At 42.8% G+C, this 26,439-nt stretch overlaps 1 protein-coding gene across 1 annotated transcript; it reads right to left on the reverse strand.

The window, feature by feature from the left end:
- Positions 1 to 2,489: 2,489 nt before the first annotated feature.
- KCNK1 (potassium two pore domain channel subfamily K member 1) lies at positions 2,490 to 20,054 on the reverse strand. Its single transcript, XM_081906938.1, has 3 exons — positions 18,758 to 20,054; positions 3,858 to 4,253; positions 2,490 to 2,819 (listed from the first exon to the last, which is right to left on the reverse strand). Exons 1-3 carry the CDS (start codon positions 19,110 to 19,112, stop codon positions 2,560 to 2,562), a joined length of 1,011 nt encoding a protein of 336 aa, XP_081763064.1. The 5' UTR covers positions 19,113 to 20,054; the 3' UTR covers positions 2,490 to 2,559.
- Positions 20,055 to 26,439: the final 6,385 nt, after the last annotated feature.

Genomic DNA, 26,439 nt, shown 5'->3' on the forward strand with positions numbered 1-26,439 from the left:
CGAAGGAGTCTCAAAGCGGCTAACATTCTCCTTTCCCTTCCTCCCCCACAACAAACACTCTGTGAGGTGAGTGGGGCTGAGAGACTTCAAAGAAGTGTGACTGGCCCAAGGTCACCCAGCAGCTGCATGTGGAGGAGCGGAGACGCAAACTCGGTTCACCAGATTACGAGTCTATCGCTCTTAACCACTACACCACACTGGCTCTCACACTGGTTCCTTTCCCAGATGTGAAGGAGTTTAGCAGCCAGTTAGCATGGCTAACTCTGCTCCACCTCCATAATCCCACATCATGGGGCTCTACATTGCCTACTGCTTAGCATCATGGGCTGCCAATAGTACTAAGCATATTAGAAGTGTGCATTGACTTGTGATCTTTGGATGGCTATTTTTTCTTAAATATTTTTTTCTTTTTTCCAAAATCCAGTGAGGATGGATTGTGAACAGAAATTTTGTCCTGCGCGGTCAAATAAGGTGGTCAGCACTGCCAGTTCTGGTGATCGATTTGGCAGGAAATGAGCAAGGGATTCTTGAGCACAGCAGTGAGTCTGCAGTCCTTCGAAGCCCTTAGATACATCTGGTCAATTATGAAAACAAGCAGTTAAGACATCACACAACTGGAGCCACACTTTTATTTATTCAACTTTGAAATGCTGATTAGCTAATATATAACACGGTACGGTATTCAGCTTGTCCATTATTAAGTTCTGTGCTTTAGTATTAATAGTCATTGCAAATGAGCATATTCTTGAAAAAAGAAAGTTTGAAATTAATGCAGCTTTTCCCTGTTTACCAGAATCGGCTGTCAGTAGGATTTCACTTTAAAACAGGATTCCATGATACAGTATACTATGAAGGCCGCAGCAGACAAGCTACTTACCAGTAGCCTCAGCGAGATGGGTGGGCTGGGCCTATTTAAAAAATATGATTTTTAAAATTGCAGCCCTACAGACTTACCCTTCCACATTCATTTGGTCAGGAGTTAAGTCATTGTTTTCAGCGCCACAGTTCTGAGTTTTACTTCTCTATAAAGAGAAATCTGTGGGTGAAGATACCTTTAAAATTTCACAGCCAAGTCAGTTAAATTCTGGTGATCTACAACATATGTACAGTATATAAATATATGCATTTATGTACACAAACAAAGGTTAAAACATTATAAACAGAACCAACTTAGGCTGTACAAAAATATCCGCTTGGATGAGAACATGCCAATACACTACGCTTCAAATCAAATTTAAAAAGCATCTCTGAGTTGTGTTTTCTCAAATATAAACTTCAGCTCGCATAGATTTTAAAGCAGATTTATCAATAGTCAACTTTCCTAGTAAAGGTATAAAATCTATTAATAAACACTAGGTATTAACTAAACTCATATACAGTGTTTTTAGGTGATCAGGTTTCAAGTATTTTTCTTTTCTCACAGAAGTTTAGATACTTCAGCGCTCGGCTTGACTACTACTTTGAACAGATAGGGCCATATCTCTGAAACCACTTGACAAGAAATGGTTTGAGACTCACAGCCTATAGGGTAAAATTAGAGCGAAAGGGGTGTCTGAGAGTGCTAAGGAAGATGGCTTTCCCCTAAGCTGTGCCTACAAGTGCTGTATATGCTGGTGCTCATGGGTCCCTGATCCTATATCCACTGAAATCAGTTGCAAAAACACCCCTTTTGCAATTTTTTTTTTTAAGGCCAGGAGGAAAGCACCCAGTTTGATTTCTGACAGGAAGCAGGATATAGAATTCTTGCTCAGTACTGATGACTGTAGTACACTTGAGGGTGAAATCAGATACATTCGAAGTGTGATTGGCATACAACAAATAATGAGTTCAAACCACTTCCCACCACACTTTAGAATATCTGTCTGCCTTTATCCTTACTGAGCCAGGCTTCGAAGGTATGCAGCTGAGCTTTAAAATAGCTGCAGAACTGGTACAATGCACTTGCTCTTGATCTTTCCACTTTAGGGTATTTGTGTGTGTGTGTGTGTGTGTGAGAGAGAGAGAGAGAGAGAGAGAGAGAGAGAGAGAGTGTACAGAGATAGCCCAGTGCGCATGAACCCAGTCATTTGGGAATCTCACTGAAGGAGACATGGCAAGAGACTATTCCTGTTTTCTGGGCTACAACAACAAACCCTTCCAACTCAATGCTTCAGTCCCCCATTCATGTTTGAAAACCAGAAGTTGCAAATGGCATCAGAAAGCTCCTATTTTGTAAATGAACAACAACATGATTTTCAGGGGGGCGGGAGGGGACTTAGGGCAACAGTCTGGGGAAATGAGAACTGAAATGTTGATCAAATCTAGAGTCCCCGATGTATGCTCCGTGTACGCACCATTAATCCAGGGGTTCCCAAATGCACATTCCCCCCCCCAGCCAACATTCCCATAATGTTGTTCCAGCTAAAGAGAGCTTTATTTGGCTCATACATTTTAAAATATTCCCAGCAATAAGTACTTGATAACATAGCATAGCCTTCTGCCTCTATAGTTTCATTAATGGTACTAGTTCTAACTGAAGGGATGTAAGTGCACGGTTGATATTGAAACAGAAGCCCTTGGTTAATTGTTTATGCAGCCGTCACAGTTAACTGCAGACTGTGGGGTCACAAAAGGTTCATTTATTTTCTGATCTTCCTTCAAAGAGGCCGCCTGGTCTGAAATTGAAGAGAAGGAGAGTTGGTCATGTTCTACTATGTGTACTCGGTCCTCTTCCTTGTCCTTCTTCACATAGAACATTTTCCTAAATTTTTTGAGCTCATGAAGTTCACAGAAAGTCTCTAAAACCACCAGCATTGCAATGAGGCCCAGCAGCAGGTAACCTAGGAAGACATTTAAACAGTGTTTAAAATGTGAACTGGTAAAACAATAATATGTCTGCTACAATGCTCCAAGTCAGAGAGGTCTCCAAAATGGAAAGGGCTCTATCTCTCCAGTTAGAACTATATTTCCACACAGCCTTTTGAGTATAAGAACTCTCAGTGCAATTTACAAATAAAACTGTAAAACAATAAAAGTATAAAATACAGCTATTGAAACAGCAGTATAATTTTTTTTGTCACCCACAATTAAAACCGCAGCGTTATTCAGTTATGAGCAGACTGGAATCTTTAGGTCTTTAAAGCTCTTTTGAAAACCATGTGTGGCATTCCTTTAAATAGTTGCGCATGTGCAAGGATTCCTGCCAATGTAACAGGACTTTCTCCTTTTGTGCACCCCATGCCACTCCCAAATCTGCTCAGATTTAGGGAGAGGGCGGGGGGAAGGAGAATGTTTCAATGCACAAGGAAAAATCCTTCTGCTGGTGGAACCAGCAACTTAGCGCTATGTTGAATACAGCCCAATAAGTCATTCTGCACCAGCTGAAGCTTCCAAAAAATCTTTATCTACAGTGTCATATGAATGCTACCAGGTAGGAATGGCTTGTGCTTGAGTCACAAGCTATTACTAATTCCACGTAGAGATGTGGATCTTTAAATATCTATATGGTAGACACTTTGTAGCCCACTATGTCCTTACATGTGGCCCACAACATTGATTTTTGTTTATAATGTAGTATATGTGCATCTTATTCTTTCTCCAAATCATTCAGAATGGTGTTTTGGATAACAGTTCCATAGCAAATAGGATTTGGGAGCACCTCTGAAACATGTGATTCCACACCTTAAAAAAGCAACAACATACTTAACAGAGTTTTGATACACATTTCAAAAATCCAATCTGGATTTTTCCATTTACTTTTGCTGTATGAATGGCTAGACTCAATGGGACTGCTTTGCAAAAGTCACAAAAGAAACACCAAGAAACACAGCTCTAAAAAATATTCACCCTCTTACTTGTACCAGTAGTTTGCTACTCACATGTAATTCCTATTTTATACAGCTCTCTGAATTTTTGGTTGTAACCTTCTCCTGGAACATAGTCACCAAGGCCAATGGTGCTCAACGAAATGAAACAAAAGTAAAAAGATTCCAGGAAGTTCCAGTCATCTTCAAGGACAGAAAATATCGCTGCTGGGATGAAGAAAAAGCACGAGACAGTAACGAAGCCCAGAATCACCGCATGGATGATGGCAACTATCTGCTTAGAGAAACCCCAGCGGACATGGAAATACAGCACAGGCCGCCTTGTTACATAGACAATGATGCGCTGCACCACTGCTGTCAGGAAAAGCAGTGTAAAGGGGATTCCAATGACCGAATAGATGATGCAGAAGGCTTTCCCTCCATCTGACAAAGGCACGGTGTGTCCATAACCTGTTAACATAAAAAGAAAGACAGGATTGAGATTTGGAAAAACTGTCTGACCTGTGAACTGCTCGTTTTTCAGGAGTGGACTGATCAGAGTGGAAGAGAATGATTTGCACCTGGAGCTCCTGTCTGAGCATGCTTTGTTCCACTCATGTACCAGAAAGGTTTGTGGGTGTTTCTTCTTTTCATTCATTCACTAACCCCACCTCCGCTCAGTATAAATTGGCAATAAAAATGGCAATGACCTTTTCCCTAATTCAAAGGAAATGCAAAAATGGCATTTCACACTGTGAAAATGCTTTTTTGAAAAATGTTTTGAAAAATATATTGAATTTGCCATAGTGCAGGCTTTCTCAACTTCAGCCCTCCAGATGTTTTTGGCCTACAACTCCCATGATCCCTAGCTAGCAGGGCCAGTGGTCAGGAATGATGGGAATTGTAGTCTCAAAACATCTGGAGGGCCGAGGTTGAGGAAGCCTGCTCTAGTGTCAAATTTGTACAATGTACTTAAAACACACTTAAAATGTTATATTTGCTCATGAGATGGTGCTCCTCCATTTCACTTAGAGGCACTAACCAGACAGGCAGCAGGCTGCAGGGCTGAAGGGCAGGTGTCATGAAACCCAGCTTTGCACCCTGGCATCTGTCACCTCAGGCAAATACCTCACTTTGCCTAATGACAGAGCTGTCAAACACAATTTCCTCTTCCTTTCTCTTTCATTATTTACCCCACCCCCTTTTCCTCACACTAATTTTCTGCATGTCAGGCGTGAAGCTGTATAAGAAGCAACTTCTTATACACCAGCATCAAATTTTTCCTGTGTGTTTGGGGTCTCAGGTTGAGATTTTGACCCAATATATATTTGCAAAGGCAGAAATAATTGGAGCATTAGCTTGCAAGACCTTTTAAGACATATACAGAAACACACAAGCACCCCCCCCCCCAATTTCTTGACTATCTGAAGGATGCAAGTTCCCACACTATGTTCTGAGTGCTAAGGCCAAAACATTTGGTATCCCTATAGACTCAGCAGACTAGTACAGTGTTTCCCAACCTTGGACCTCCAGCTGTTTTTCGACTACAATTCCCATCATCCCTTGCCACTGGTCTTGCTAGTCAGGGATGATGGGAGTTGTAGTTCAAAAACAGCTGGAGGCCCAAGGTTGGGAAACACTGGACTAGTAGACTGCAATTCGTGTTCCATTTAAGTGTCTTGTAATTTTCATGTGAGTTGTAAGGAGTTATTACAATGCTTGGTGATATCTGGTTTTGAAGTTCAACATGAATCAAAGCTATCATTCTCTTTGTAACAATGAAATTTCAAGGATCATTCTCCTTTGAAGTTGAATTAATTTGCAAAAAAAAGAAAGAACAAAGTTTCACCTGTATTGTTATAGATCCCTCAGGTATCTCAAGCTCTGGAGAGCACAGGCAAGATCGTGCTTGCTCTCACCGGGGTGGCAAGACTCTGACCCAGGAGCAAGTTACTTCAGGCGTTAGTCTGTTCTTCTGTCTTGTTACATTAGATCAATCTAACAAAGTCCCCTCTCAAATGTGACTCATTTCAACACGTATTTGAAGATTGCTTTTCAGCCCAGTTTCTAGCTCACCAATAAGCATGCTAAACCTAATTTATGGCATTATTCCTCAGAGAGCCCATTAAATCAGCGTTCAGGATAACTTTATATAGACCTGCTTTTTGTTGGCGTTTAGATAATCCATTAGCCAGATAATTTAACATCTCCTAGGACTGATAAGTTTATTTTCAGCCTCTTTGATTGTTTGGTCTCATTTTGCAAAGATTACAAATAGAAGATTTTTTTAAAAAACAACACTGTAATAAGTCATGAAGCCTGGAAAGGGCTTAAGCTACTTCTTGTCCCTCACTCTAGGCCTGTCTCTCAGCAGATAAAATATTCCATGGATGAAATAAATTGCCAAAATGCCATCCATCCATCCTGCAATACTGACACAACTGCTGTTTTGATGAACCGTACGGGAGCACAAGTTTTTCTCTCATAGAAGTGTGTAGCTTGTTACTGCTCTAAGCTGGATGTACATGAGCTATACAAAATCATAAAATAGGGAGGAAATGAGTGTAATCTGTGAATAACACAAGAAGAAACCTGTTGCATCAGATCAAGAGTCCTCCTAGTTCATCTGTTTCGAATATTAGCCAGACAGATACTCAAGGGAAAATTACATACAGGGCTTGAAAGCAACAGTTCTCTCCCATTCTATGACCTTGGCATATCATATTTAGAGCAGAGATGGACTGATCAATCTGTTTCTGATCTGTGTTATTTCTGCATATGTTAATTCACTGTCTTCCCACACTGAACTCCACTGAAGTTGTCATCTATGCATGCTTAACTGCACCTTCCATTATCTAACTGGGTAGAAGCTGATTTGAGGGAAAGTGCATAAAACAGGGGTATTTATCAAGAACCTACAGGATACAGATGGATTGTGACCAATATTGTGTATACAGTACACAACTTTGATTGCCAGCTGTGGGAGCACACTGAACTGGAGTAAATGGCAATGTGTGCAACAGGGAAGTGTATGGAGTTTGCAGGATTGCTATCCCATTTCTGTCTCTCTTTGTGCTTCTATTGCTCCACCCCCCTGTGCATATTGCAGATAGTCTGCCCCCATTTCTAACTCCTCCTTAGAAAGATGGATTAGAAGGTACCAAGATTATGAGCAACATGAAATTATTTAGGATGGCGAAACCCAAAGAGAGCCTTGACTGACCATAAAAAGATCTCTCCATAGCAAGTGAACTGGCAAGAAAAGGACAAATGTGATTCAATGTAATTGATTCAATTAAATGAGTTATTCAGTTAAGTGATATTTTCTGATCACATGCAGAGGGCTTCCTGCCCCTCCTCAGGTTCGCAACTCCATCCATCCCTATGGTTTTGTTTTGTTTTTCAGCATCTGCCTTCTGAGCTCTCCCTCGCCCCCATTTCCATAGCTCAGCACAAGGATTTCCCCATGAAATTAGGCGAGGGGCACACATCGTCGCCCCCCCATTTTAAATAGTAATTTTGATAAATGCAGTATTAAACTTCTGGCATATACATGTGTAAATGCCAGCTATAGCCGCAGAAGAAAATATATGTTCGTTTTTGTCCAATATAGGACAAAATGACTAAGTGGAATAAAGGAATAGTAGCTGAATCGTGATAAGAGTATGGTCCTTGCTTGCTTAATCTGCTCAGCTTGTACTATACACACAAGCTCAGCATGCAATGTCAACTCAAGCTGAACCATTAAACCATTGCAATTTGGGTGTAATTAACAAGCTCATAGGGACAACATGTGCTCCACTCACGAATAAGAAACTGAGGAAGGGAAGAAGCCACAAAATCACTCTGACCACAACAATTTCTTTAAGCAGACTAGATAAAAGGCCAAAAAATTGAATTCTGCATCAACAAATGGTGTTCTGTGCTTTCTACTTAAAATCAGAGATAGTAAGCATGCTGATTTTTCAAACCTCATCTATAATTCCCAGCATGCTACCCCATCTGTCATGGTTAACTTTTGCTACCGTCAAGAAAAAGTATCAAAAGATATCAAAGTTTCTGAATCTTGTTTCCAGGCAGCAGACTTTCAAATAACTAAACTGCACCAGGACTAGTTAATATAACAATGGCAAACATACCCCCCCACCCCCGTATCTGAGGAAGTGTGCATACACGGGAAAGCTTATACCAAGAACAAACTTAGTTGGTCTCTAAGGTGCTATTGGACAATTTTTATATATATTTCGACTGTGTCAGACCAACACGGCTACCTACCTGAATCTAGATACCACCCACCCCGACAAAGTCAACTTGACCATCTACCAAATCTAGGGCAAAGTAATGCATTTCTACTTAATAAATGCCAACAAAGGTCTGTATAGTTAAAGCTATGCTTTTCCCAGTAGTGATGTATGGAAGTGAGAGCTGGACTGTAAAGAAGGCTGATCGCCAAAGAATTGATGCTTTTGAATTATGGTGTTGGAGGAGACCCTTGAGAGTCCCATGGACTGCAAGAAGATCAAACCTATCCATTCTTCAGGAAATCAGCCCTGAGTGCTTACTGGAAGGACAGATCGTGAAGCTGAGGCTCCAGTACTTTGGCCACCTCATGAGAAGAGAAGACTCCCTGGAAAAGACCCTGATGTTGGGAAAGATTGAGGGCACAAGGAGAAAGGGACGACAGAGGACGAGATGGTTGGACAGTGTTCTCCAAGCTACAAACATGAGTCTGACCAAGCTGCGGGAGGCAGTGGAAGACAGGAGTGCCTGGCGTGATCTGGTCCATGGGGTTACGAAGAGTCGGACATGACTAAATGACTAAACAACAACAACTTAATAAAACCTAATAGCTAGGATGAAAGAAGCCAGAAATTTAAACTTTGGGAAGTTTCTTTGCGTATTCTAACTAGAAAACTATCAATTTACTCAGCTGTCTGCTAGGCAACAGACAATCAAGAGCAGTTATTAGGGTGAGGCTCCAGCTAGTAATCTCTGGATGTTGCCAGGCACAGCTAAATTGATAAACAACTGCTAACTATCACCATATCTGCAAAGAGTGGTATCCAATGGCATCTGTCCACTGATGGAGAGATTCCATCAGAGGGAGGCATTCGGGGGCATATCTGCAACCCCTGCACTCTGGTGCAGATTTAAAGGGATGGGGGGTTGTGGGGGGAGAAGTAATTGCTAGAGGTTGCCTCTTTCCCTTCTATGCTAACAAATATATTCCAGCAGCAGATGGACACTGCTGGATATCACCCAAGGAGCATAAATGTGCTCTGGTGTGGGCTGGATGGGTAGTACTTCCAGTTTTCAGATGAACTGTTTATTTCAACCTGCAGTGTGCTTACCCGAAGGTCTCTGGGTGTGCGACAATATTTTATCTTAAAAATATTACAAGGAATCTTAATAAAAGTTCCTAAATTGTACTCCAAAACCGGATTTTAAAAGAAAACTGCAAATAATTGTGGACTATGTTTTTGCACTGTGACTGATTAAATCTTAGTTGTGCCTCCTACAAAAATGTGAATGTGTTAATATTAAGCTATTAATTAGCAGCATTTATCTTGTCTGCAGAACAGAACATAAAAAGGAATATGGTAAGTCAAGTGTCTCTCTGAGGCAGAAAGATGCATTCAGTGCTGTGCTTTTTCATTTTCTGTAGCAGCATTTACAAATGGGCATCAATTTTTAATACTCATCCTAATTAATCCAACCTCTTGAAAAACACTGTTTATTTCTAGTGCACTGTGGCGACTGCCAGTTGTGGAGATAGCTACTGCTGAGTAAAGCACCTGTGCAGGATGGTGACTCAGCCTGAGAACAAATGTCAGTCGCAATTAATCCAGAACAGGCTTCTAAACACTGGTGCATGGCATCTGTCACTAGCATGCGAGCAGTATGATTTGGTCAACAGCAATTCATTGCCATCTACGAATTTCTCTCTCTCTCTCTCTCTCTCTCTCTCTCTCTCTCTCTCTCTCTCTCTCTCTCTCTCTCTCTCTCCCCCCCCACACACACACACACACAATCTACCAAGTAAGGAATAGGTTATGTATCTTGGGAAATTTATTTCTTCCTGTTAGATAAGCAGCCAAAATCCTGGAACACAGGAATATAGGAAGCTGCTTTCTATCAGATCAGACCATTAGTTCATCTTAACTCATTAATATCAACATTGACCATCAGTAGGACGCCCTGCCTGGAGACACCAGGAATTGAACTTGGGAACCTTTTGCATGCAAAGCATGTGTTTGGCCACTGAGCTATGGCTCTTTCCTATGATCTGCAAAAAATAAGCCTCATAAAAGTAGGGAGCAGGAAGAGGAACACAATTTTCTATTCTTCCTTTAATAAACCAGGAATACTTTGACTTTGGTGTCACAGAGAGGAAACATGCAAAACAAAAGCTGCTGCATTGACCAATATTGGCAAACAACTTCCAACGAGGAATGGCAAATGAAAGAAGATAAAGGTCAGAATCCTGCTCCATCTTTACAGTGGCGTAGCGTGGGTTGTCAGAACCTGGGGCAAGGCAAGTAATTTGCGCCCCCTAACCCATGGATTTGCGCCCCCTAACCCTAACCCCCAGATGTTGCACCCGGTGCGGCCGGCCCCCCCTGCACCCCCCACACTACGCCACTGCATCTTTATACTCCTGTTGGACCAGGCCTTGGTAGGTTTCTCTGCTTGGGACAACTAGGTCTCATGTACAAAGGCTGCAGATATAAGCAGGGGTTGGGTTTTCAATACAAAATTGATAGGAATGGATGCCCAGGAGCAGGATGAAAGGTGGATACAAATGTGGGTACCTAATGCAGTGGTACCTCGGGTCAGGTACTTAATTTGTTCCGGAGGTCCGCTCTTAACCTGAAACTGTTCTTAACCTGAAGCACCACTTTAGTTTTGGGGGCCTCCTGCTGCCGCCGCGCTGCCAGAGCACGATTTCTGTTCCCATCCTGAAGCAAAGTTCTTAACCTGAGCTACTATTTCTGGGTATCAGAGTCTGTAACCTGAAGCATCTGTAACCCGAGGTACAACTGTACATGAAGAATTAAGAAGCAGTGAATTGGCACCCTACAGTTCATGGGAGATAAACTCAGTGAAGTATCCATGGCTGAAAAAATTCCAAATGTTAAGAATGCACCCGAGCAGAGAAAGGGAGATGCAGAAACTCGAGCACTTAGATTTCAGAATAGACAGTCTGGTTCAGCATTTTGCACATGTCAAGTAGTACATCTTTTCAAAGATACTGCTTCATTTGAGAAGTATTAACTCCAAAACTTGGTTGCAAAAGTCCTTGTGCAATGACTGCTGTTTTTGGAATCTGACACCTAGGCAGCTAGGAAGTAGCAAGATCTATCTGCATTAATAGGAGGTTATACTACCTCCAAAGGCTCATGAAATGTTGCTCCATGCTTAAAATAATGTATTTTTTGAAATATAAAATTACATTTCCAGCAATCTACATACAACTGCATGCTTTAGGAATAAATTTATATTGGATATAATTCATGTGTAGTTTCTCAGCGTAAGTGCTTAAGGACTTATTATCTGCTGTGTTTAGAAAGTAGGTGTAAGGAAACAGAAGCTCATCCAATTCCACAGAGCTTCCCATTTGATCCCAAGGTCCTCATTCTACTATTAGACATTACCTCATTTTTTTGTCCTCTTGGGGTGTTTCCAGATGAGGTTTTATACTCTGTAACTACCACTCTTTGTTCACTCACCTTTATGGGGCCACATGGGACCATCATCAGCAACTTTTTGCCCTTCTGTGTTTTCCTCATGTCCCCCCACCATTTCTTAAGCTCATGGAAAATCCATTCACTTCTTTTTATGGAAACATAGAGGAATTTCTTTGATGTAGGGTTGAGAAATAGTATAAATGAGGGACAAGGAGTGAGCTAATGATTACATGGTTGCAGATATCCCACTGTTCCTCTTTGAACTGTCACTTTGCAATGATCCTTCCTCATTTATTTTTCAGTAGGAAATGGAGAAATCTGAGGTGCTTCTGGGGGAAGAGCAGCTAGGAGTCCCATGCCACCAACTCTCCCTTATGCCTCAAAAGGCACCTCTGAACGAAAAACTGACATATCTTTTTATGTACAGAAATATTACAATATGTTCATCAATCAGAACTTATTGCTGGCAAGGGTTGTAGAAACAGAACAGAAAAATGCTCTAAACTGCACCCAAGATGTAATGCAGGCAATTAACTATCAGAGGTCATGATACCATGTCATGATACTTGCTAATTTGAATATTTTAACAAATGTTTGGCCATAATTTTAATTTCAAGAAAAAGAGTCAGTATTACACGTGACGTTGGCTTCCTAGCTGCAGTTTTAGCTACTTTGCTAACAATCTGGACCTCTCCAGGCCTTTGAGGAGGCCTGATTTCATTTGAACTGGGAATCATGGTTTACATTAACTGTAGTCAATTTAAATAAGCCAGCTGCTGGATAGAGCGCTGGCAGAAATATTTAATAGGAAGGAAAGAAAACACACACCTACCACTCATGGCCACCTTACAATGAAAAAATAAGCTCAACCTTATGTTTACTAAAATTCAAAAGAAATTTGAAAGCTCTCTGAAAATGGAGGAGAAAAACAGAAGCCTCTTTCACCACTTGTCCTATTATGCAACCCTTTGCATGTCTACTGAATCCCAAGTGTGTTGTTTATTTATTTAAACAGTTTATATACCACTTAACAATAACTGTCTCCCAGTAATATACTGAAAATATAATACAGAAAAAGGTAAACATTGGTTAAAATGATAAAACTAGATTTTAATTAAAATGCCTGCTGAAAGAAAAAAAGTATTCAGTAGGTGCTGGAAGAACAACAGGGAAGGGTCCTATCTGACTTCAACTGGAAGGAAGTTTTGTAAAATGAAGCTCACAATACTGAGCCTACAGCTCATGGTTCATAGATATGAACCATGCACCGAAGCCATGGGAGATAACTGACAGTGACTCCTTTGAAGCTCTCAGTGATCCAACAGGAATATAAGGGATTAAGCAGTCCTTGACGTATTCTGGACCAAAATTGTTAAAGGCATAGTAAATTAATACAAGAATATAGGGCATTGTAGCCTAGGGCCAATTAAACTCAGTGGGGCTTACTTCTAAGTAGACATACATAGAATTAAACTGTAAAATACAGTGGTGCCTATAATTAACATTTTACAGAAATAAACAAAGTGCTTACATGTGAAATAGTTTACTGTTAATTCTCTATTAATAGGCATCATCTATAAATGCATCTCCAATGAATATTTCATGTTGTTGTATAAAAATGCAAGCAGTGAAGAGAAGACGCCCACAAACCTAGGGCTGTGAAAGTCTGGGTTACACAAACTTTGTTAGTCATAACAAAAATGGAAGCTTTTATTGTTTTCAACCAGGAGAAGTATTAGTAAAGCTATCTAAGAAGTGTCCCCAATAAATCATGTAGGGAAGCTTATGAAAGCTGATTTCTTTATGACACAAATTCCTGCCATTGGTACATTTAGGCAGCCGAACTAGAATAGTAACTTTGGTGAACCTATCTGCAAGACTGTATCAGTCAACCTCAAGGGAGAAGATTATTGCAAAGGGTTGGATTAGATGTCCCTTGTGGTCCCTTCCAAATGTAGAATTCTATGTGTCTATGGTGTGTTTCAACTTCTTCTCTTTCAAGGAGATAGAAAGGAACGAAATCCACAGATTTTAATTCAGCAGGTTTCCACTCCCATGTTTAAAACACCACTGCTGTTATCAGATGTGGTGCAACGGAAATGTGAAATGCTTTCTAAGAAGTTGTCCCTTCATAATCACAGATGCTTGCCAAATATCACTCTGAAAGTCAACAGTTTCACTTGGGGCACTGTGATGTGTGAGTCAGTTTTTTAAAAGCACCTCATGTTTATGAAAAGAAACCTTGTTAAAATGTTTGAATGACTCACTTTCCTGCACATTTAGTTAGCACTCGAATTCCACCCATACCTAAGCTGTGTCCCCCTCCCTTCACCTTTCCTTTAAAGCATTAGTGTCAATACTACTAGTCTGCACAAAGGAGGATTATTTTTTAAAATAACAAATAACTGAAGTCGGTGATATTTTTACCACCCTGATGGCAATTATTCTATTCAGTGGCCAATGCATTAGTCTGACAAACTGAAAAAGAAAAAAAGATGAGAAATTACCAGCCCATAATCTATCCAAGCTATAACTAAATCAGCATCCCATGTGAGGCAAAATGAGGTAGAGCCATCATCCTTTCCATAGCTTGCCTGTAGAAAACACCTTCAATTCCTCTTGCTACCCTAATTGGATTCTATGCTTTGTTGTTGGCATACAAAAGAGCACAAAACTGATCTCCTATACCTTGATCCATTCTTCCCCTCCCCAATTTAAATAGTTATGGGCTTCCCAGTCTGAAAACACTTCCTTGACACTTCTATGCTGCTTAAAAGCTGTTTCCCACATCTAAAGAGGCCATGGTAAGGATACTGCTCCTGTGCAAGATTGTTTTGCCAGCATCAGATAAAAGAGCCTTTTGCACTACCAGCATCGAGTGTCAGAACCTGAGTTTTCCTAGCTCAATTTTTTAGTTCACTGTTTTTGGAGTACTGTACACTGTCACCGAGTCCAAAATATTATAGCATTGTCACCATGTGTTAATTGTGACAGACCTGGGACACTGCTTAGGCATACATAAACACATATGCAGGGCTGCCCTACCCATGAAATGGGGAGAAGCAGAAGGTCCCACAAGGTTCCACCCTCAGGCCAACTACCTTGCCACCTCCATCACTGGCAGAGCATCGATACGGATTTCCAGTGAGATCTCATGGAGCATGAGAGATTGCTTGGATTTCTCTCGCTAGAAATCAATGCTGATCAATGCCAGCAGCAGAGACAGTGCTAGTGGAGGAGGGCAGTGTGGAGACAGTGCTGAAGGAGGTGGGTGACCCAGCGGCGGGGGGGGGGGGGGAGTGGGCAGAATGGCAGAGCAGCACTTTCTGTTTTGCCTCAAGTGGCCCTTGCAACATTTGTAAATTTAAAACCCTTTAAAAAACCCTCAAAAGGACATGTGAGCTTCCAGGGCAAAGATGTCAGTTGAGGCATGGAGAATACTGATTTTGTGTGTGTTTGTCAGTTGAAGCCCTAAGAGTTTATTCTGTAGAAAGTATCCTGTATAAGCACTACACAGGGATGTTTTCCTTCCTTACTGTCAAACCTCAAAGAGCCTCAAACCTGTGCCCTCCAGTGTCATATAGCACAAGGCTTCAGGAGGACAGACAAAAAAATGTCTCTTTTCCTCTCCCTCCCCTCCCTTTTAAGAGGTCTTAAAAACAAGGTTCTTGTTTAAGATTGGTTGGAATCTTGAAAATGAGCACTCTTCTTAGGGGTTGGGCATATACTGCCACGTGTTATTACAGGTTCTACTTGTTCCATATGGTTGGAATCACATTTCCTGTTTTTCACAACTTGTCAAAATATACATCTGTCATTGTAACTTAACCCCTTAACGGCATCTCCGCATTGCATTATGATGTGGTGCTTGAACAACAACAAACTACAAACAAGCAACAATTGAAGCTGCCTAAATTGTGAAGTGGTAACAAGCCTTTGATGTTCACTTGGAAAGAAATGGTAAAGTTGAAAACGTTTCAAGCAATGAATAGTGCCATTTGATAAAAGCTACGTTGTGTGCAACCAAAAAGCAATCTTGCGAAGAGGACACATCTTACTGTGGTAGTTTCCAGCAACCGTAAATTAGCTTTGGGAAGAAACTGCAACTGCTTAAGCTTTACATACAGCAGGTGCAACTGATTCTTAAACTTGACCCATGCCATTCATGTTGCTCAGGTTACAGGACGTGATATGAGTCATGATGGGCAGAGCTGCGGTGACCTTAGGTCACGTTAAGCAGTTTTATCTCAGTGACTTCAACAGAGAGCTGATAAGTGATTAACAAAGAATATTTGATCTCTGGAAAGAATCTGTATTCAGAACTTTAACAAAACCTAATTAGGCTGCTTAGGATGCAGGAGAAAACCATAACAACATATATTTAGAGCACTGAAAACAGCTCACAGTAAAGTAGCTGCAGAGACAACAAGCTACCCTGATTGGGAGTGCATTGTGAATTAGTTATGGGTGTGCTTTTATCTCTTGACCGCACATGATGAGCAATCGGTTTTTCCATTGTAAGAGGAAATATAATACCCACTTCTCCCCACCAGGTCACCTTATTCAGAAAGCAAGAGAAACACAGTAGCAGACTTGCATTCTCTCAGCTATCTCAACAGCACTGTGATCTTTGAGGAGACTTGCAAAAACTTGTGTCCTCAATCTGCAGAAACAAAGCTTCTGAATTTTCCAGTTCTACCAGTTAAGAAGACTGAAAACATATAAACTAAGCATAGTAGACCCCTTTCTCTGATGCTGGGAAACATTTATTTTTGCTAGGCTTCTCTCAGGCTGAATGTAGTGAATGGCAAACTTGATACCAAGGCCATAATCTGATTTCAGAGAACCTTGAAGTTTAAATGGAAATTAGGAACCAAAGGTAAGGGGGAAAGTTCCATCCTCATTTTGAAAACTCACGTTTATGAAATAAAGAGAGAGAACTGTTTGTCTGTGCTTTTTAAGTCATTCAACTGATACCTCAGAAACAGGCACACAACCTCTAGAGGGCTAACATGTCTTCGGCCCCCTCAATCTTTGTTGGAAAGGCACTGGGGCCCCTCAGTGTTGAGAAGCCTGGCACACATCACACACACACACACGACATTACACACACATGACATCACACACATTGCAGATTCAGCAGCAGGCTCCTCCAGAGTGCTCAGCCTCCTCTAGGTGATGCGTGACATTACACACACACACAACATGCACCGGTCCCCTTCAATCTTGGGGGCAACCTGGCCCCTCTGCTCAGAAAACTGATCCAGAGCCTACTGACTGCCCTGAAATAAAAGAAAATAATTTTATTGTGCATGCATAACCATGGTTCTCAACTCATTGAAAAGTGACGCCCTTATTGCTTCTTTTCTGCCCACATAGATAACCATGCCATGGTTGTACATATAAGGGTAAAGCATCCATCAAGTTGTCCTGACAGAATGGAACCTGTTCCACAATTCTTTCTAGCAATTATTCCTAAATTCAGTTCAACATACAACTTTCATCCAACCATTATTAAAATAAATACTGTAGAGTTGCAATCTGATGCACACTTATCTGTGAGTAAGCCACAATGAACACAGCAGGACTTGATTAAATGTGCACAGGATAGCACTGAATTCTTTCCTAATACTGTTTAACACCCCCTAAACTGTTTATGACAGTGGGAATAAGTTTCACTAAATCAGACTATGCTATACATCTTTTATAGCATTTCAAGGTTGCAACTGGTAGCTCTAGTTTATATTTGTTTATATTACATCAGAGAAACCGATAGAAAAGGTCTAGTAACATGGTTGCCAAGTTTCATCAAGGGGGTCCTTTGTTCAAAGTCCAGCTCCACCTGGGTAACAGACTGTTGAGCACACACACACGCTACAAGATACAAGACTCAAATATTCACCCATCAATTAGCCCTAGGTTTTCCTCCCTAATTTCTGAAAGCTGTATTGACATGACACTGCAACATGCTTAGTTTTCTGACTGAACATGCAGCTCAAAGGCTTGCTTCAAAAATGTTAAACTCTGGTTAATTAGAAACCTATAACCTACGTCTTGGCCCTGTTCTGTATGGGAACCAAAGCAGCTCTGTAAAGTTACTTTCACAAATAATGCTCTTTTTTTCTGGAATGCATCATTTGTTAATGTGGCTCAGAAAGCTCAGATTATAAAGTTTCAAACTGATGTACGTTCTTACCCATGCATTTTTTATTCTTGAATTACAGATGCAGGAAGTTTACAGACCTTTACATCATTGGAGAACTTACTGCAAGGATGTCTGCTCTGAAGTAAGCTCTTGGTGGTCACTTTCTGGTGTGTTTAGGACTGCAGCCAAAAAGCAGCTTTGAGTGTTTTCAATGTACATTTTAGGCAACGTAAGCATCACATCCATATTACTGCTGAGCTTTTTTCTTTTAAGGTCATGTGCGAAAAGGCCCTTTGAGTGCTTCTTACACCATCTTCACATTTGTGTACATTGTCAGGGTTGGGTAAAACAGCCATTTTAAAATTGAACAACCAGTCCAGCCACGGTTGGTTCTACTCACCTATTTAAGTAAATATCAAATATAAACATCATAAAAGAATCTGCCCTAGGACTCTGCCCTGTGCTGTTTATATGTATGTATGTATGTATGTATGTATGTGTCTATATATCTATATGAGGTTCTGTAGCCACATGCATGACCAACAGCCACATAAAGTGCCAGGGACGCCTGAAGTTTTAAACCACGGGAGGGGGCAGAGTGGACAGCCTGTGGTTCCTTGGTGATGACGGATGGGCACTTTTCAGTTTCTATTATTATTCTTATCGCTTCGACGACTTCGGCCAGACACGGTCCAGAGATCGGCTTCAGGAGCTCTCGGGAGCCTTGGCGCAGACGAAGCCTCGCTCCCTTCTGCAGCGCCCTGGACCCGGCGGGAGTCCCGCACGCAAAGCGCGAAGGCAATGCGGCGGGATGGAAAGGGCGGCAAGCGGGGCTTCCGAGAGCCTCTGGAGGAGGACGCGCGCGGAGGGAGAGGAGGAGGGAGGTGTGTGGAGAGAAGGGGCTGCTCGTCGAGCGAGCGGCGCCTGGAAACCGGCCTCGGCCCTGGGGAGAAGCCATTGGCCCCTCAAGGTGGCCTCTCGGAGGGAGAGGCACTCGCTCCTCGGTTCCGAGGTTCACTGACTCCCTCTGAGGCTGGCGCTGTGAGGGAGAAAGAGGAGCGGGGGGGGGGGTGGAGGCGGGAGACGCGCGGCGAGGCCTGGTCCCGCCGGGCCCGCGTGGCGCCCGGCGCCCTCCTCCTTACCCGTGGTGGAGAGGACGGTGCTGGCGAAGAAGAGGGCCGAGGTGAAGTCCCAGTTCCAGTTGCCGGAAGCGTTGCTCAGCACCGACACGCCGTAGTTGCTGGCCTCCAGGACTCGCGCCAGGAAGCTCTCGAGCTGCTGCTCGGAGAGGCACTCGTGCTCCTCCACGAAGCGCCGCTTCAGCTTGCGCAGCTCCTGGCGCAGCAGGTCCTCGTAGGGCAGCTCCACCGACGAGAAGACCACGGCGCCGAAGACCAGGTAGAGCGCGTAGCCCAGCACCAGCAAGCCGAAGCACCAGGCCGAGCGGTGCCTCTCCACCAGCCGCACGCACGAGCTGCCGGCCAGCGACTGCAGCATCTTCCCCCGCCAGCGCCTCGCGCTCGCACCCGGCGCCAGCCCGCCGCCGCCGCCGCCTGCCCTCAGCACTCGCGAGGCTCCGATCCCTGAGGGAGGGAAGGAAGGCGCGGGAACCTCGGCGCTCTTTTGACGCGCGCGGAGGAGAGGAAGCGGGACGCCCGGGGCGGGCGACGGGGTGGGGAATGAGCCCCGGCTCGGCCCCTGCCTGGAGGCTCAAGCTCCGCCACTCATTCACACGAGCCCTTCTCCGGGCGTCTGGCAGCGGGGTTTCGCTTCGTTCTTTTCCTGTTTCCTCCTTTCGGTGACTTTCCGTTTCAAAAGCCCAGATGATGTGGCGCTCACGTGGTTTCCCGGCTCAGGTAACCGGGAACGGGTCGCGCGTCAGCTGCTGAACTGGTTCCAGCTGGGCAGCTCACTAAAGTGAGTGGGGAGGAGAGGGGGGGAAAGGAAACACGCATACCTATAGATTCTTTCTCTCTCTCAAAATAAAGGACACATCTGGATATCTGGAATGGCCCACACACTCACGCATTCAATCTCTTTCTCTTTCTGCAAGCAAAGGGCACATCAGGAATGACCACGGGGAGCGGGGAGAGATGGTAAAGTTCATTTTCACTGTAATTCCACCGTAAGTGTTCATTTGTTCTGCCATTTCATCCAGTGGTTTTGCTGTTCTGAATGTGGACCTCACTGCTGGGCTCTGCTCAGTGCCATTCCTTTTCAGGACTGGTACTGGCAATAGCTTCTCCATCTCTTTGCAGCAGGAAGACAGGACTGGTGGTGGCGGTGGCAGCACAGTCCCTCATAGAAGCATAGAACTGTTGAGTTGGAAGGGACCGTGAGCGTCATCTAGTCCAACCTCCTGCAGTGTCATGGAGAAGACCTCTCTGGAACCAGAAGCTTGTGGCAGCTACCACAAGGCAGTGGTGGAGCAAGGCAGGAGCGGTCCGCCCCAGGTGTCATCCCTGAGGGGGGGTGACATCACCATGGGCAGCAGCCCTGGGACGCACACCACAACCAGCGCACCCCCCTGGGACGTGCGTCACACCCCCCCCCCGCGGGCTGCCATGTGCTGGAGCAGCTAGTTCCGCCTTTGCCACAAGGGGCTTGAGAAGGAGGTAGTCAGCTTCAGGTATGCTTAGAAGTCAGTTATTCAGACCCATTTCAATCTGGCACCAGGCCTGGGGTTGGCCTTGAAACAGTTTCTTTGGTCTCCCTGCTTGATTATATCTGCATTGAGAAAAAGGCAAGCAGAGTGCAACTGACGCTTGATGCCATCTGGCTCTATAGGTTGAGCGTTGGAAGCATTGTTTTGCAGTAGTCCTTCTCTATCTCTCTTTTGGAATCAGGTGAAGCTGTGCAGGTCTTTGGCCAGTGCCTAGATGGCGGCAATAAACACAAGTTGTATGCTGACAAGGTGGAGGCTGGGGGGTTCCTAGGTCCAAAAACTGGGTTCATGGCTTGTTGTGCATTCCTCCTAAAAGATCAAGTACATAGTCGGGGTCTACTGCTTGATTCCACCCTGTCATTGGAGACTCTGAATTTGAAGTTCACACTGAAAACCTCTATTTTAATGGACAAAGGAGTGTCTTTACTCTCTATACAGTGCAGGACTTCTGAAAATCATAAAGCCAAATCTTTATCCATGTTTAATAAAACCAAGGCAATCCTGCATTGTCCATCACAGGGGTAGCCAACATGGTACCATCCTGATTTTGCTAGACTACAGCTTACAGCTCTCACTGTTCCTGACCATTGGCCTTGCTGTCTGGAGCTCATGGGAGTTGGAGTCCAACAGCATCTGGAGGAGACCATGTCAGCTACCCTTGAGATTGTGAGTGTGCTTCCCAAGAAGTACTGCAAAAGCCCACTTCTCTTTTGCTAGGTGGGGAGGGAAGACTTCTTTTGTTAACCTGCAAAACATCATTCTAAAACCACCTAACACTTTTGTGAGTGTTTGCAATCAAGGCTGTAGCTGACTCAGAACCCCTGAACTACAGAAAACTCTCTAAGAATCCTGTTCCTCAAGGCTGCCCAGTCTTTCAAGTGTGTCATTTGTTAGTTTAGCTGACAGACCTTCTGCCTAATTAAATTGTTGGGAACTTCCAGCAGGGTCCTTGTTCTTGCACTGCCAAACCCCATTCCCTCTCCTTCTGGAGAGAGCATAAAAAGGGAAAGATATTATAACTCCCTTTCTCCCTCTCCCTCTGCCTCTTTCTGCTTCTCTGCCCCACTTGCCAGTTTTCCAATTATCACTGCAACTCCTCCATCCTCTCACCTCAGAGGTTGAAGCAATTCGTTGCAAGCTCCACTGCAAGCAGTCAACAACACTCCTCGTGGCTCTTTCTTTCTCCTCCTCCCTCCTTTGGAAAGAGCCTTTACAGTTAACTTGCTCTTTCATTGTGGTTTCTTAATAAAACTCCATTTCCAGAAAACCTCTGATCTTGTCAGGAGTGCCTTACGTGGACACTCCGCTACCAAGATTAAAATGAAACAACTGCATCATGTATGCTTGGCGAAGCATGCTAGTTTGGGTGCCAGCTCTGTCACACCGACAGCATCCTGTCCTCTGGCAGAATAGAGCCAGGGTTGCAGTAGGAAAGTTTCCACAGCTAAATTCTCCCCATGATTCGTTTCCTGGAATGGCTTATTTCCTGAACATGGGGAAATAATATGCAGATATGTGTCCTGAGCAATCCTCATAACGGAAGGGAGGAAAGGATGATATCCTTTTCGTTTCATAATCAAGGTTTAAGAGCATGATGGTGTGTTGTATCCAGATGTCTTCATCAGGCAGGTTTCTTATTATGATAATCCCTAAAACAGAAAGTGTGTTCAGAATTGTTTTTCTTTACCAAGTTACGGTATATCACTCCATTCTATAAAATATTCAGAGTATTTTTACTCAACGTTATTTAGTATTGGTTTTTTGAACTTCAAAGTATATTCCCACAGCATTATTTCTTTATGCCAGATATGAAGAACACTTCACCCCACACCCCACCCCTGATATTGTTGAAATGCAATTCTCATCATTCCTGACCATTAGCCTGGTGAGAGTCAAATAATATTTTGTATGGGGGGGGGAAGGTATCACAGGTTTCCCTTTCCTGGTTTAAACTCATTTAGCAAATAAAATAGACTTGGGTGCATTTCAAAATAGAAAGCAGGTGAACAGTTAGTATTAATGCAGATGCACATTTACCTTGTTATTTTTGTCCAGGCTATATGTGGACAGGCTGGATCTGGCCAGGATTCTTAACATATATTGTTAGCACCTATCTGTCTCGAGAGACAGTAGAGTGTGCCTCTAAGGGTGAAGTCAAACTGCTGCATTAGCAGCACTGAAGCTACCTTGCATAGTGTGCAAGCCTGGACATTATGTATAGAGGTCCTGGGCTGCTTAGACAACAATACCTCCCTCTCAGCCTTGCTGGTGTGGTCCAAAGGAAAACAGAGCATTTGGCACCAACTTGGCTGCAGGAGTTGCCAAAAGGAGGCATACAAGGGTGCCATCCAACCATCTCATTCCTGATTTGTGTTTACTCCTTAGCCTTTTCTTTTTCCGAAGTACTTGGTTGAGTGTTCAGTTCTGTCCAATATGCACGTTAATAACTAAATAGTCTTTTAGGAAGAGGACAAGAAGAAGATGAACTGGTGCACATTTGAAATCTTTATTGGGAATGAGGTTCTGTGGGTTAAATGTTGTCATGACATGAGATAGAAGCACGGATCTTTATGGGCAATATCATGTCTTGCTGTGTTAGTATTTATACAATGGATTTATTGACAATGATTCTTGTGCCAACATAAAATACAACTTGCTTTCATTGTTGGTTTTACAAGGTTTCTGGAATAAAGGGGCCTTGTGGCTTTTCAAAGTCAGCAAGTGTGACTTGGAAAACAAGCCTGCAACAAACCATTTTAGCTTAATGAGGCTTTTCTGTAGAAATAGTTGAGAAAAAATGCTGTACTTAAGTAAGCAAGTTATTAATGTGTCATTCATTTTGGACCTATTGCCTTATAACATCACCACTTTACTTTTTTTGGGTTACCACAATGACGCATGCTGAATATGCTTCCAAATGGAAGGTAGGCTGCTTCAAGTAGGAAGCTAACGCTCACCTTACCGAAGAAATTAAAGGACGGTTCCAAAGACTCCTATATTTAGATGTTCATAAATAGTCAGGCTTGTGCTGTATCCTTCATCCAAACAAAGGGAATCCTTAGTTCCTTGCAAGGGCACAAGTTGATTTTCCTAGGCAAATGAATGTCATAGAGGATTGCATTAGGCTCTCAGTAGTTCTTTGACCTTATAAAAATTATGAGCTATGGAGTGAGGATGGCCTAGTAAATTCAAGAGCTTATACTATAGGACGTTATTAAATTGAATGAATGCTAAACCCATGAAACAGGACTGTCAACCAGTCAAAAAACTTAAGTTGATTAAGGTCAAGGTTCAGCAATGGAGGAGCTATAGGATTTGGAAGAAACGCCACTACCCTGCAGAAATATCAGATACACTGGTAAAACAGCTGGAGTGGGATGGAGTCATGGGTGGGAAATGAGTGGCATAGAAAAGGAGTACAATCAAGAATGATGAGTATATGAGGATAAATCTGTCCATGTATTTGGAGTATCAATTCTCCACATTTTTAGGCTATCTGATACATGTATTCACTATTTTCAGATGAAGAAAAACTGTTAAGTACCACAATAGAAATGTTGACATCCTGTCCTTCTGCAAGGAGAATGAGTAGAATGTACTTTCTTAAATACATCTAGGGTAATAATTTATAAACCACGTCAGCTTAAATTTTAAAGTGTGCAGCACATTGACTCATATTACTGCCTTCTATTTCAATATCGCTCTTATTTATGTTATCAGCAAATGAAACATGCCAGTGTAGAAAATGAACTTCCAAAGATTCAATACTGGAGGAGCATTTATTTATCTGATGTGGCAGCAGAATTTAATTTTGACCTTTATTGAAATCGCCTCTATTTAATAATGTGAAAAAGATAAACAGAGAGGTTTCAAAGCACATTCAGGATTTACTATGGAGATTAACTCATTACAACAGGATCATAGTTTACAACACAAGTTCATACATGTCTGCACAAAACTAGCTCCCACTGAGCTCAGTGGAGCTTGTTTGCAGGAAAGTGGGTATAGAATGGCAGCTGTAATCCACTGTTTCAAGAGTCTGCGGCCACAGTGGCATACATGAACCTTTTTGACTACAACACTCTGTTATGACAGGAGTGAAGACCCTCTGGCCCACAGGTCAAATATGGCACGTGCAGTTCTTTGAGCACCTGGAAGTGTTAACAAATGCTAAGTGCTTAATTGCTCAATTGCTAGAGCATAAAACTAAGGGTCATGGCTTCAAGACCCAAATTGGGTGAAAGATTCCTGCATTGCAGGGGGTTAGACTAGATGATCCTTGTGGTCCCTTCCAGCTCTACAGTTCTAAGAACTCCACGTTTGGCTCCCAACATGGTATCAGGTGTGGGGCAGGTAGAAACATATCTAGATCAGAGATAGGGAACCTGCGGCCCTCCATTGTAGCCTACTTAAATTTCCATCACCTCAGACCATTAGCTGTGCTGGTTGATGCTGATGGGGGGAGGTGGAATCCAACAACATCTGGTCCCCCCTATCCCTGACCTAGGTAGAGCAAGCTGGTACACTTTGTTGACCATTTTCTGTCTGGCAGCAGATGGCACTAGCCTTTGGTCAAATGGGCTGGTGTTCTATGCTCCAGCAAAATCCCTAGATGAGATGACAAATTTGCCTTCCAGTTCTCTGTGTGTTTAATCAGAACTCTCTCTTTTGTTGAGCTGGCCTTACTTCCTAGTTGTAAATGTGCATTAGATTGCAGTTGGGTAGGGCAGTAGTCCTATAGTCTAGTTATGATGACTCCATTAATTCTAGGATGACTTTCATTTTGCCCAGCCACCCTTTTCCCTGTCTTACCAAGTCCTCTCCTTTTTCACAGGCAATTAGGCCATTGCATTATCCATTTCCCCCCTGCTCAAACAAAAGGCCCCCCGCCCACATAGGAACAACTGTCTTGCTAGATGTTAGAAATGTTAGTAGTTGCCTCAGTGTATTAGCTGAAACTGCCCCTTTCATATTCTAAATTGACTTTAGTTGTAAAAAAATACTGACTAACATGTATTAAAAGTCTACTTGTTCTGAAGCCAGAAGTACAATTTGTATCCTCAGCCTCTGCTCAATACACTGTTATAGATAATAAATTATACAAATAAATGGTCTCCGGTGTTTTGGGGTAGAACAGAGTTGCATTATAAATGCTTCTGTGTCATAGTCTGAAACAAGTAAAATCTATATTCATGATTTGTTTGTGCCTTTTAAATAGCAGTTATGGGATTGAAGTAAATATATTCAGTGCTGGGTGGGTGGAAGAGGAGGATAATGAAATTCTTTCCAGTGGAGAAAAAGAGAACAACATTATTTAGAAAAGGTCCACACAGGAAATAAATATTCAGATTTGAAATGCTGGAATTCCAGTCAAAATTATTAACGAGACTCTATGGCATAACCTTAACAGTATCAATTATAAATATTTGCAACTTCTGTTTTGATGAGACTTTGTTTTCAATAAGCTAATGTAATAACCCTTTTCTTCACAGATTTGTATATTGCCAGTTGTAGTCATGAAAAGATATTAGAAACAAAAGCCCCGTTAACGATGCAGTCCTATTCTCTTGAGCTCCATTTCTAAAATAGTCGAGACCCACTGCCTATGGAGCTGTAGCAGGAATGGGAAACTGAACCTGACCATCAGGCCTGATCTTTTATTTGTCACACCCACCTGTTGGGTGCCCAACTTTGTGCCCACCTTTCAAACTCAAAGGGGCTTGTTGATCAGCAGTTATAGTGAGCCCCTTTGAAGTCAGCTATCAGCTGATCAGTACTGTCAGCAAGCTCAGTTTCCATCTGGACTGCATCTGAGTCCAGTGGAGTCACTGGAGAATCAGAGGAAGTCATGTTACAGCAGCATAAATCAAAATATAACTTCTGGAGCAGCTTTATACCAACCGGAAGAGGGTACCAGAGGAAGCAACCACTTCCTTGCCAGTGCAATGCTGCTATCATTTGGCTACCAGTGTGGTTTCTGCTTACACACTACCAAGACCAACTTTGTTGCTGCCCCTGCAGGAAGCCAAGAGAGTGTTTGGCTTCCTTGACTGGGCAGATATGGAGAAAGTACCTTTCAGAATGGGAATGATTTCTGCAACAGACAGAAGCTGGTCCAGTTCTTCAAAGAGGCTAACAGTGCCAAGTGTTTGGTTTGTG

The sequence above is a fragment of the Podarcis melisellensis genome, assembly GCF_964234715.1.
Source record: "Podarcis melisellensis genome assembly, chromosome: 3".
NCBI classification, from domain to species: domain Eukaryota; kingdom Metazoa; phylum Chordata; class Lepidosauria; order Squamata; family Lacertidae; genus Podarcis; species Podarcis melisellensis.

Coding starts and splice junctions, on each gene's coding strand:
- KCNK1 (XM_081906938.1), bottom strand. CDS start 19,112: ATGCTGCAGTCGCTGGCCGGCAGCTCGTGCGTGCGGCTGGTGGAGAGG. Junction 4,254..18,757: donor CACCGTCCTCTCCACCACGG/GTAAGGAGGAGG, acceptor TTATGTTAACAG/GTTATGGACACACCGTGCCT. Junction 2,820..3,857: donor GTATAAAATAGGAATTACAT/GTGAGTAGCAAA, acceptor ATGTCTTCCTAG/GTTACCTGCTGCTGGGCCTC.